The sequence below is a fragment of the Lycium ferocissimum genome, unplaced genomic scaffold, assembly GCF_029784015.1.
Source record: "Lycium ferocissimum isolate CSIRO_LF1 unplaced genomic scaffold, AGI_CSIRO_Lferr_CH_V1 ctg1402, whole genome shotgun sequence".
Classification (NCBI taxonomy): Eukaryota; Viridiplantae; Streptophyta; class Magnoliopsida; order Solanales; family Solanaceae; genus Lycium; species Lycium ferocissimum.
The window spans coordinates 1-13,138 of record NW_026715211.1 but is presented as its reverse complement, the minus strand read 5'-3'; the positions used below and the strand labels follow the sequence as shown (position 1 = coordinate 13,138).

The window sequence follows — 13,138 nt, the reverse complement described above, 5'->3', positions numbered from 1 at the left end:
ATGTTCATATAATTTCAATGCACTTTCTATAATCTGTGTATTTTAATCTAATTTAATTTTTATAAATATCGCGGGAGTCATGCCTGTGCGTTAGGGGTAACGTCCTATCCTATGATAGGTAAAATGCTTCACCCCAAGCTTCCACAATATACTCCACCCAACGCTTGCACAATCACTAGTTGTAAGAGTGATAGAAATTCTCCCCGGAGGAGGAGAGGGGGGGGGGGGGGTGGAGAGAGACGAAGAGAAGTTATATACTTTAAAACTTGATGTTGGTCTTATGGAAAAATAAAATAGACTTGTGTACGACTTGCCCTATAAGAATGGAAAGTAATAATGATTTCTCATTTGAGTCCACCACTGGTTACAATTTTCTACCGCAACTTTCTTCCCACAATTGTCACACTCTTTATTCTTATTTATTTTCTTGAACTTTTTATAGACCAAAGTTGAATAATCAAATGAGCACAAGATTATAAATTACTCCCGCCAAGTTAGCCATTGGTTTTAAGTGTGAAGAAAGGGCAGAGAGGTGGCAAAAAGAGTGCTTTATTTCACTCTCCTAACTTTCATCTCCTCTTCCCTTAAATATTCCTCAACCAAACCTTCTTTTTCTTCACATTCCCTCAATCTGTCCCTCCCTCTTAGATCAAACCAAACACGCAGTATAGAAACTTGTTAGTTAACTTGTTTTTCACTTTCTTTTTCTTTTAAGGGGAAACAAATATTAAAAAAAGAAAAAAGAAAAAAAAACAGTGATTAGCTAGCTAGTAGAGGTTACAGGCCAACTTCGCACTTCATAGCTATAATTTTCCTGCCACTTTCCTTCAAACTTTTTTTTTCCTTCCCTCTCTTTGCATCAATGGAGGCTATGAGTACTCTAAGTTGTTCCTCTGTTATATCAAAAACTGTTATGAAATTGTCTAAGAATTGCAAATGGTGCCCTCCCAAGAAGGTTGACAACATGGTATATTGCCAAAGTAGTGGTACAAATGCAATAAAATCTGGTAATGCTTCTTCTGTAATAACTGAGAGATCATCGGATCATAGCACAGCTTTAGGAAGTTTGGTTTTGACTCCAAACGGTAGCAGCCAGGCTGAAATTAAGGTGAAGGATTTGGTGCCTTATGGTCAGTCAAGGCATGATGATGATGGTATAGGCATTACCAATTTTCTGAGAGGCAAAGCATTTCTCATTACTGGTGCAACTGGTTTTCTGGGAAAAGGTTTTCTTCAATCTTTACTCTACTCTACAGCACTATCTTCTTCTTCTTTTATCTTTCCTTATGAGACTGATTTTTCTAACATACCCTCCAGTTCTAATTGAGAAGATCTTAAGGACAGCACCTGATGTGAACAAAATATTCATCTTGATCAAGGCAAAGAACAAACAAGTTGCTATGCAGAGATTGAAGAATGAAGTACTCATTAATCTTATATTTCTCTTTTGGCTTCTTCCATTTTCCACCATTAATAACAAGTTTTTTTTTTTTCATTAGATCCTCAGTGCTGATATATTCAATCGCCTCAAACAAGTCCATGGGAAATCATATCAGACTTTCATGTTGAGCAAGTTGGTACCTGTGGTAGGAAATGTTTGTGAATCTAATCTTGGAATTGATGAAGATACAGCCAACATGATGGCGAAAGAGATTGACGTAATTGTAAATTCTGCTGCTAATACCACTTTTGATGAAAGGTACATTTGGATTTGTGTTTGTCTCCATATTTTCTCATGCCTGAAGCAAGTATATATATCTAGTGAAGATTTGATGAAATTTGCAGGTATGATATTGCACTTGATATAAATACTGGAGGACCTAGCCGCCTTATGAACTTTGCAAAACAATGTCACAACCTTAAACTCTTTCTTCAAGTATCCACAGGCAAGTCGAATAAGTTGATAAGATATTACGAAAATTCCATCATTGATCTTTAATTTATTGATTAAGAGATCAGTTACTGGATTGTTTCATGTTGAGAACAGCGTATGTTAATGGACAGCGACAAGGTAGAATTATGGAAAAGCCATTCTGCATTGGAGACAGTATAGCAAGGGAGAAAGTCGATCACAACTCTTTCCCCTCTTTGAATGTAGAAGATGAAATAAAGTTAGTTTTGGAGTCTAAACAAGCTTTAGAAGATAATTCAGTGGCTCAGAAAATGAAAGAAATTGGTTTACAGAGGTATTATATTTAGCACTAAATATTGCTTCTTCATTACAAATACTCTTATGTAAGTTTGCTTAACATTTGAAATAATCAGAGCAAACAAATTTGGGTGGCAAGACACATATGTATTCACAAAGGCAATGGGAGAGATGATGATAGACAGGATGAGAGGTGATATTCCGGTAGTAATTATTAGACCAAGTGTGATTGAGAGCACCTACAAGGAACCATTTCCTGGATGGATGGAAGGGAGCAGGTATTCGTTCTACTTAACTCAAATGGACTTCTAACTCAAATAGACTTCCATTCATTCACCTTAAACTAATGTTGCTTAGCTATGCAGGATGATGGATCCAATCATCTTGTACTATGGTAAAGGGCAGCTCACAGGGTTTCTTGTAGACCCTAATGGAGTTCTTGATGTGGCAAGTTCTTCTTCACATAATCAGTCATCCAGCAGTATGAATTTAACATAAAAGGGTAGTACTTACCATGTATTTACGTGTCTCTTGTAGGTTCCAGCTGACATGGTTGTGAATGCAACCTTGGCAGCCATGGCAAAACATGGGACAGAAGGAAAACCAGCAAGTAGTAATGTTTACCAGGTTGCTTCATCTGCTGTAAATCCATTAGTCTTCAAGGACCTGGCCAGAATGCTATTTGATCACTTCAATTGTTCACCCTACATTGATTCCAAAGGAAGACCAATTCATGTTCCAAAAATGTCTCTGCTCAGATCCATGGAGGACTTGTCATCCCACCTATGGCGAGACGCCATTAACAGAAGTGGCCTAACAGATTTGGCTGATCCAAATGGAAACTTGTCCAGAAAACTTGAGAACATCTGTAGGAAGTCAGTGGAGCAAGCCAAGTACTTGGCTAATATTTATGAACCCTACACTTTTTATGGAGGAAGGTAAGAATTTAGTCTTTATCCTATACATATATAAAGTTCTGCACCAAGTTTTGAGACTAAAAAAAGGTCCAAAACTTTCCAGATTCGACAACAGCAATACTCAGAGGTTGATGGAATGCATGTCTAAAGAAGAAAGATGGCAATTTGGATTTGATGTAGAGAGCATAGATTGGAAAGATTACATCTCTAGTGTCCACATTCCAGGGCTAAGGAAGCATGTGATGAAAGGAAGAGGATCATGCAGTTAATCTAAGTCTGCTCCTTTATGTTTCTGCATCTTACTGTAATACAACTGCTCTTTTCTTTCCCAAAGATTTGTGATTTCCGGACAAGATCAGCTTTAACAACTACTTCCTGATAATCACTGATGTAACATCATTTTCATATACTATAAATAAAATCACTGATGTAATATCATATCAAAGTGTGTCTACCATAAGAATGTTTAGGATTCTTCAGCTTCTATTTATATGTGCAATGCAGCCTAGTTTATATACTTGTCTAGTTCTCTGTAAAAAAAAAAAAAAATGGAAAAGCAATTACGCAATTAGATCTTTATGGCTCTCAAAAAAAAAAAAAGGTACGGAGTGGCGTGGTGGAAGGATAAAGACCCCACCGTATCTTTTTTGGGGGCTGACCTCTTGTATCAGAGCAAACAAATTCAACAATTTTCTAGATGTTATTTATTTTTAGAGTGAAGAGAAGGCAAAATAGAGTACTAAACCACACCATCTCTTTAATATAGCTTTTCTTTTCGACTTAAGTTGCTAATATCAGATTTGTGATAAATCCCATTTGAATATCTACTCCCAACAATTATCCCGCACCTCATCCTTGAACAAATAGGGAATAATTTTGTTCAAATTATCCCCCCTCTAGAGACCAAACAATCCTCTTTGAATTGAGACTAGACCTTGACGATACATGCAAAGTAGCTAGCATAGCTTTCAGAACCCGCAGAATATATCTCATTTTCATCAGTAATAATATATTACACAAGTTCAAAATTGCCATATAAGAGTTCAAAATGGTCAGCTAAGAACGTACTCCTACATATCAACACAAACAATATATTATACATGGAAAACCAAGAATCATAGGTTCAGGTGAGAGAATAGAGAAGGCACAAGATCCACCACAGACCAAGCAAGACCAGCGTACTGAAAGAGCCTAATACCAGTATCGACTTCGAACGAGTCCTGCCGGGAGAAAAAGAATAGCTTTTGAATATAGCCTGCTTGCTTTATTTCATCTGACTTTTTAGCGGAAGCTGAAATGCTTAGTGATGGGACGTAGATGGTTGATCTCACTGGGATGCCCAATGCATTGGCAAGCATGGGAAGCATCCATTTGGCAAGAGCCTTGCTGCAGAACCTCATGAGGAGTATTGTTGGATACCCTACTATCATTCTTCCCAAAAATGCAGCAACGGTAAGATGGGGAGTGAAGACACGGGGTACGCTCTCATGGTGGAACTGATGATACGTCTGCTGGACACCAATTACCTGGACAAGAAGGATTTTGTTTTGATGAAATTAGAGGCACTTGCACACCTATCTATAAGGGATCATCACATCCTTCTATACATCCAAAAAGAAAACTGAACCTGAGCACAAGAGCATGCATAGTGACTAAAAAGAAAATAAATGACAGTAACCTCTCATGCCGAAAATTAGAACAAAACAATGCCAGGACAGCAGTATTCAGCTTTTCCAACTACTCAAAATCAAGAGGCATAAAATGAAAACTCTCATAGAAAAAACAAGAGCTTGCTTAACACAAGAGAATGGGCAAAGAAGGGGAATATATTTGACATCCAGATGCTTCTTATGTCAGAAGAGCACAGGAGAACAATAGTCAATTCTTTCTACATTGGAGGGCGACAGGACAGCTGTGGCAGATTTTTTTTTAACTTGATTGGCCTAAAATGGGTCATGCCAAGTAATACCCTGGACCTGGTGAAATGCTGGAATAGGGTGAGGGAGAATACAAAACAAAAGAAATGGTGGAAAGTAATTCCAGCTTGCATATGGTGGACTATTTAAAAGGAAAAAAATGCTAGAGGTTTTGAGGATAGCTATAGTCCCTTACAGAGAATTAAGTCTGACTGTATTTTGTCGTTTTTACTTATGGTGTAAAGAAAGCTAAGTAGAGGAAGCTAAATTTTTGGTAGATCTTTTCAGCTCTCTGTAGCTAATTTTTCTTGTACGAAGCTTTTTGTGCGTTGTAAATAGGGTGGCCAACATTTCCTTAATGCTGTTGAATATACTGTTACCATTCTCAGAAAAGAAAAACCAAGTAGTTTTTCCTCAATCATAAACATATGAAACCCACCAGTGGCGGAGCCACATGTATTCAAGGGGTGTCAATTGACACTGTGTAGCTAAGTAAAAAATCCGTTTTTATGTATATATGTTGTATATTGACTCCCCTTGACTTCTTCGTGGGTCTAATCCTTTATATTTGACACCCCTTTGTGAAAATAGGTTCTGCCACTATAACCCACAATAAACTGCGGTCTACGAGATTATTAGCCCTCATCCCCAGAGAGAGTAAGGTCTTGAAACAGGAACCTAAGCAGGAGTAGGAATAAAAAAGGACAACGATTGAGCAAAAGAGAGAGCTTAAGATTGACCGGGGACCGACAAGGAAAAGAGCAGACACATCTCTCTCTCTCTCTATCCAACAATTCTACTTATTCCATTTTTTGCTTAGCTAAGCAAATGAAACATGATCAGACACCTATGCTACTCTTTGACATCTCTAGTTGTTTTCTTGATAGCCAATAAATAGCAGGCATATTTTATGGCTACCAACAGGAGAATACATTTTTGGCTATTTTTTGGCTACCAACACGGTGTCAATCAGACACATGCTTATTTTTTGGCTACCAACAGGAGAATGACTTCTAGTCCAGGACAACAACCCACACAAGTTTTAGCACTAAGCTGCCTTGTTTATTTATTAAAATCAAAGTTTGCACAATTAGTCATTCAACTTATATGGAGTTTGATGACTGCCAATAGAACCATATTAATCATACAAGTCAAAGTGCAATTCATAACAAGTTCATTAGCAGTAAAGAAAATGTTGGGTTGAACAGTCAGAAAACCACCTTCTCCGACAATTTATCCAAAGACAATCACTTGGTAAATAGACCACTGCCCGGAAGGAATAACTTAGCAAAACTATATGAACTTTTGCATACCAACATAACTGATTCACATGAACTATGAATTAGGAGAAGCAAAATTTTAAAATCATATGCTAAGCAACAAGATAACCGTTTCCCAGATTTTTCCCTATGAAGTCATTTTTTCAGTTGTACAAGTTTTAGGCAGACACACTGAAGCAATCTGGTCAATGAACACAAATATCTCGGTGGAAGGTCTCAACAAAGGAATAAGTGGAAGAAGAAAAATGAAACTTCACAAGAAAAAGTCAAGTAAATACAGTTGTGTGCTTACAATTCCCAATGCCACCCCATTGAAGGCTGTATGGAACTCAAAACTTGGAGTTGGAAGCTCCGGTATAGGGTAAGCAAAGAGCAACAAGAAGCTAAGCACAGCCCAGAATGATGAAACTGCAAATAATGCCAAATCTCAGAACCAGGGACAAGATTTATTAGTCATACAAATATGAAATAAAGATGACATATTTTTTTTTTTGATTACATGGGAACCCGCAGCCGCTACCCTTCGGGTGCGCACAAGGTAAACCCAGCTCCTGTGCAATAGCTCGCAAACCACATAGGAGAGGTAACCCGCACTAGGCAAGCCCGGTGCGACGAGCTCGACCCAGAAGGCAAATCCCCTGTTGTCGTAGGCAGGGGGTTTCGAACTTGAGACCTCCATTATGAAAGTCCCATGCTCAACCAACTGAGCCACCCTTGCAGGTATAAAGATGACATATAAAAACTACCATTTGTCAAAGAAATCAACATTGTTCTTTCTTTTTAATCAAAAGATGGAATTTCTCACAATACAGACGTTGTCCCCAGTGTTATCAAGGGCAAAAAGAATAGAAAAGCACCAAGCGTTCATTGGGACTTTAAGAGCAATAAAAGCACAAGGTTTAAGTGAAGAAAAAGAGCAAATGACAAGAAAGGATTATATGGACCAAGTATTAAAAACCATGTCAATCGAATTCAAAAATCATTTTAAATTTCTGATTCAGATGCAAGTTTCTAAGTCAAATTACTGACTAATTCTTACAGCTTTTATCCAGTCTAGAGGGAATACTAGCACTCAGCCTTAAAAAAATTCTTTTGGGTTATCCTTCCAATGCTCCCTTTCGCAAATACATTAAGAACCTGACATTCATATCTATTAAACAAACAAAAAAGATTAAAAGGAAATCCTTTTGCAGGAGGAGCCAAGCTCTTAAATCTTTCAGCTTCAGGAACCTCAAGTAACTTTTAATTGCATTTACAGACCCTATAGTTATTATGCTAAATATTAGCACCATAGATGATATATTTAACTCCTGATTCAGGAATCCAAGTCCATCTTGGACCCTCAATCAATTGTTGTCTTAATCATTTCTATCTACTTGAGCATCACTTTTTTTTTTTTTTAATATTCGATTGAGGTCATGGCTAAACACCCATTAGTGGTAGAAGCATCACCACTACTAATTTACTCCTTCACTGGTTTGGAAGACTCTATTGGTTATTACAAAATAATGAGTGCAAAGCTAATGTTAATCACATTGACCATCTTGATCTATTTCTGTATTCCAAATATGCTTTGAAGTGGATATCTACCAAGAAGGACGTCAGGGTTATCAGCAACGACACAACACAAAAGAAAATGAAAACAGGTAACTGCAGTCATACCATTTTGCCCCGAAACTATGAAATCATCTACGTATTTGTGAACAGAAAGCCAGAATGCGAGGATTGCCAATCCGAAAGCTAGACCGCCAACGATGTCAATCAAGCTGTGCATTCCCAGATATATTCTTCCTGGCAAATAAGCAAAATATGAGTTGTGAAAGTTTAGAAGAAGTAAGATAGAAGGCTCATGCAGGAAATGGGACTTACCTAGTGCAATCAAGAAGACAAAGAAAGAAACGATGGCTAATCCAGTAATGGCATCATCATTTTGTGTGTAGGATAAGATGTAGTGAAGAAGGAACCTGAGTGAGGAGTAAGAATATGGTGATTAGATGAGGCATGGTATAAAGCAAAATGCAGCATGGCGAGTAATTGATTTTATTTTCTCTATAGGACATAGTAGAAGCCAAGAGGTGGTTTCTGTATATAGTGTGTTTAGAGCAAATAGGTAATTACCCAGAGAGGCAGACAGTGTTGAGGGTGTGTGAAGAAGGAAGTCCATATTCCAAAGAATTTTCTTTCTCTTCTTTGGATGCAGTTACTCTCCTAACAGGTGGTGAACTCGGTCTAGGAGCACATACCAGATCCTGCAACACATGTACACATGAATGATCCAACAAACAAAAATCCATCATCAATTTTTTAAGAGAAAATACCTTTATACAGTTACCAATATAATCACACAAGGCCATCAATAGGGTCATCTGTCTAGCCAATTTGCAATGCCCACTCCAGAATAGCAAGGGAAGGAAAGCAGTGTAGAAAGGCACAGAAACAACACAAGAAAGGCCAGAACACAAGGCATCCAAATATTTGTTGTGATATTTCTGCAAAAGTGAAAACAGAAATCAGAAAGGAGCTGATGGGCATAGCATAGAAGAGAAAGTAGAAGAGAATATTACCTGGATCCTTAAAGTAATGGGAGTGGTAGAAACAACATAGCGAGAGACCCATGGTTGAGTAAAAGATCTAATCTTTAGGGTGACATTAAAGATTGAAGATAGAACAACCCATGTACCAATTCCGCACAACAACAATACTGGGATTGGGATTGGGATTGGGATTGGGATGCTCTCCATCAACCTCAGGCTTCTCTTTTTCTTTTTCTTTTTCTTCTTTGAGAGAGAAAACAAGAGGAGGACTATGGTTTCTTCGGTTTTAAAAGAAAAATATATTGTATATCTTAGAGAATGAAATTTCCAAGGAAACGGCTAATTTCCTCTGGCAGAGAAAGAGTCAGTTTGACTATCAAACAACATTGCTAAGAAAATGTACCCTTTTCATAAACTACAAATTATGAAAAATTACAATTGCCAACTGCCGTGATTGATGACTTATTATTTCTGTGACTTTTTTACTTTAGATTTTGTGAGAGTGTTTTTTCTTTTGCTTCTCTCTTTTTAGGTTTGCCCCAAAACCGTCCATTGTTTTCTTTTCCGAAAAGGGTCAGATTGTCTTTGTACCCTCACAAATAAGCAGTACTATTATTTTATTTTTGTTATATTTTTTTAATATATTTATCTTATCATTTAACTTTAGAGTTATATTTGCGTTTGTACTCTAAATATGACCTTTTTAGAGTAGTAGGGCAAATATGGCACTAAAATTGAATAGCAAAGACAAATACATTGAAAAAATATAATAAAGTACAAATATAGATTATTTGTAAGAGTACAAGGGAAAATCTGACCCTTTTACGTTTTCTTTTTTGTTTTTGGTTAAGGTTGTGTTTGGTACGAATAAAAAAAATTATTGAAAAATGTTTTCTTGAAAAATAAATGGATTTCTTACTTATTTTATAATATAATAAATTAGTAAGTAAGCAAAAAAAATATTATTCCAAAAGAATTTACATGTTGACTATCAAAACACTATGGGGGTGGGATTGCGTAGGAGTGGGGGTTGGCGGGGGTGGAATGATTAAGGGGTGGAGATTTCTAAAACATTTGACCAACCAGGAAAAAAATTGGAAAACATTTTCCTTCCTCCGTACCAAACACTCCCTAATAGCAAACACAGAATGCCACATAACCTTTTGTTACTCTGCATGTTTTTTCCCCTCAACTTTCCCCTGAGACACTTCCGTACTCCCTTTTTTCAAAAAGAAAATTAATTTAAGGTGTATGCTAAACCTTCTGATTTGTTTTTCCTTCTTTTTTTTTTTTTGGTTAAGTAGAAAAAAGAGCCAATTACTTAATTAAACCTAGAAAAATTAAGAAGTGGAATTGCCACTTTCTCCCTTTTTGTTTTTATATATCTTTGCTTGATCAATTTATTCTCGTGCCTCTTTAAGTCTTTAATTGGAACAATAAAAATACAAGTACAATTAGAGCATGCTTGGCCAAGTTTGAAAAATGCTTTTTTTATTTAAAAGTGTTTTTCAAAAAAGATACTTTTGGGGAGAAGCAGTTTGTGTTTACCTAATTTTCATTTTATAAGTGCTTTTGATAAGCAGATTATGTTTGGCTACTAATTCTTTTTTAAAAAAAATGCTTTTGAGTGTTAAATTACAAAAGGACAGGTATCAATGAACGTTTTCTATTAAGATTATTTTATAGAGAAAAATTATTTTAAATATCTATTATAAAATACTTTAATTAAGTTATTACTTTTATTTTCAAAAGTTAATATTAAAATTTTCAATTAATAATACATAGACAAATAAAAAAAATAAAAAAAAATTAAGTATTTGTATAATATATGATGATTTAAATATACTAAAAAATATCAACCAAAATAACATTTAATAAAAATAATGTTGTCATTCCCTTAAGTGCAGAAAGAGTAACAAGGTTGCTTGAAGATCAAAAGAAAAATAAACGTCATTTTTTTGGACAACTGTATAAAATTCAAAATGTATAAAAAATACAACTTGATAATTATAACAAGAACGTGAAGTAACTGTAATTTAATTTGGGACATTTAAATATATGATTGAGCTCCTATTAAGAATCAAAATGAGTTATTATGTGTAAATATGTATAATTAGAAATTAATGAATTAATGAGGGATATATTTCAACATCGGTGCACCTCTCGAAAAAAAGAAGGAAAAAAGTATGAAGTGAGAATTAATCCCTAGTCCTCTTGATTAATAACTCAATTTTTAGCCAAATGCACCATTTAGTCTTCTTATAATATAAGTGCTACCAGATCATATAATACTACCAATTATAAAAAATATATACATAAAATACTTAGTTTACAGCAAGATCATAGGTTCACGTGTTCCAAATTTAGTAGGAGTATATAAATTCGCCCCTGATAATAATAATAATATTTAAACTCAAAATGGGATTTATTTGGCTTAGAGACACGTAAAAATGTTTCTTTATGACTTCACATTTATCCACTCTAAAAATTAAAACTCTTCACAAATATATTGTTCCAAAATTATTGAAACATTTTGTTCCAACACTTTTGACTTCAAGATATTGAAATTTTACGTTTAACTAAATCGCCACCTTAAAATACAAGAAAAAGAAAAACGTTTCCCTTGCTGGTCAAACATATTGGATGACACGGTTATCTGTACTAGTTATATATTGTCAAAGATCTGACACATTAGTATATGGTAGCTGTGCGGAGTTGACCATTCTCAATCAACTCCAATTTGAAGGAATTTTTTTTTAAAAAAAGTGCAATTGTTTGTTAAATTAAATGCAGTGAGTATTGGCCAAATATCATGTAGGCCCTCTTCCTCTTTTTGCTTCTTTTTTCTTTCGGAATTATAATGGTGTGTGGATCAGTTTGCTTATAACTATTCTATCATAAAGCTAGTGATCACTTTTCACTAATATAACTACCAAATAATTCTACCTTAAAATTTAGATTAAAAATTTATAAAAGAAAAAGCGCCTGCAGATAATCCAGCCTCACGCTTATGTGCTGATCCAGGAGAACCACAAGGGTCTATTATTCGCAATTTTACCCTGCATTTCTGTAAGATTAAAAAAATTATATTCACCTAATATTTATTATTTATTCCTTCTATTCTTACCTTTTCACGAGTCATTTGAGATCCTCAAAATTAAAGCCAAGTATTAGCCCAAAAAAAAAAAAAAAAAAAAAAAAACCAAGTAACCGAATGATGGTATCTTATTTTTATAAAGAGAAGAGAATCCAACCAAGTCAATTTCTCGGTTGGATATATTCTAATTTGACAGCTAATTCTATGCGTAGGGAAAGCCTAAATGCCAATCTATAGACTACTTTGGTCAGCTTTGTCCGATTTTCATGGTAGGGGTCATCGTCCCAAATTAAAATATTACAAGATCACTAATTTTTAACCCTTTAGCCCAAACTTATAATATATCTCGTCGGTATTTTAAATAATTACGCGGTGTATCCAAGCGGCTAAAAGATTTATGCAAAAATATTTATTCTAAAAAAATATTAATTTTATATTTTTTAAGAAAATAAATTTATAAATATCCAGTAGCTATATGTGAAGTATCAAAACAACTCAAAGTTGGATGAGAACATCGTAGTTGAGGTGGATCAGGTTGCTGACTTATCAAGGTGTGAAGTGAATGACAAAATTCCAGATGATCAGGAACAAGGTGATCGGGCTTCATGTGAAAAAGGAGAGGAGCATGATGTTATAAACAATGAGCCTATTGGCACTGTGGAGAAGATTCAATCAGAAGAAGTTAGTAAGGTTGTTGTGGAGGATGATAGTTCTGATAAGATTCTTAATCTTCAGACTTTGTCTCCTTCTTCCAATTGGGGAGACAACGTTGAAGAAGAGTTACAAGAAAGATTAGAGGAAGGTGAAATTCTTGTTGACAAAGGGTTGAAGCAGCAGTTAAAAGTTCATGGTATAGAGGAAGAAAAACTGACGGAATGTTGGCTCGATCGTCTAATTTGCCAAGGAAGAAGATCGACTCGAAAGTCTCGTCATGATTCGAAGTTGAAGAGTTGGCAGAAGTGCAAGCAAATGATCAGGAGGTTGTAAAATGGTATCCTCCAAAACCTCCTAATAGTCAAATAGTTGAGATTGTTAAGGTAGATACACAAAGTATGGAAGACAAGGGCAATAGTTCAAGTTTAAGTAAAGGTCAAGTGTCAAGGTTGAAAAAGGACTCTCCCAGGGGATTTCAGTCGGCTAAAATTTTCGAGGGGGGAGGAGGCACAACATAAATTGTTAAGATCGGTTTGATAGAAACAAAGATGGGGCATTAGAAGATTTTCTCCATTAGGTTTCGGGGGTTTT

The 13,138-nt window shown here is 35.5% G+C and overlaps 2 protein-coding genes across 2 annotated transcripts; one reads left to right on the top strand and one right to left on the bottom strand.

The window, feature by feature from the left end:
* The first annotated feature begins 350 nt into the window (after positions 1–350).
* LOC132042201 (fatty acyl-CoA reductase 2, chloroplastic-like) lies at positions 351–3,554 on the top strand. The gene is made up of 9 exons (XM_059432811.1): positions 351–1,226; positions 1,318–1,421; positions 1,500–1,699; positions 1,786–1,886; positions 1,988–2,186; positions 2,266–2,427; positions 2,515–2,596; positions 2,687–3,087; positions 3,170–3,554. Exons 1-9 carry the CDS (start codon positions 863–865, stop codon positions 3,333–3,335), a joined length of 1,779 nt encoding a protein of 592 aa, XP_059288794.1. The 5' UTR covers positions 351–862; the 3' UTR covers positions 3,336–3,554.
* Positions 3,555–4,032: 478 nt separating this feature from the next.
* LOC132042202 (lipid phosphate phosphatase delta) lies at positions 4,033–9,217 on the bottom strand. The gene is made up of 7 exons (XM_059432813.1): positions 8,827–9,217; positions 8,581–8,751; positions 8,381–8,511; positions 8,132–8,226; positions 7,925–8,053; positions 6,555–6,670; positions 4,033–4,592 (listed from the first exon to the last, which is right to left on the bottom strand). The coding sequence occupies exons 1-7, from the start codon at positions 9,001–9,003 to the stop codon at positions 4,182–4,184; spliced, it is 1,230 nt and encodes a 409-aa protein (XP_059288796.1). The 5' UTR covers positions 9,004–9,217; the 3' UTR covers positions 4,033–4,181.
* Positions 9,218–13,138: the final 3,921 nt, after the last annotated feature.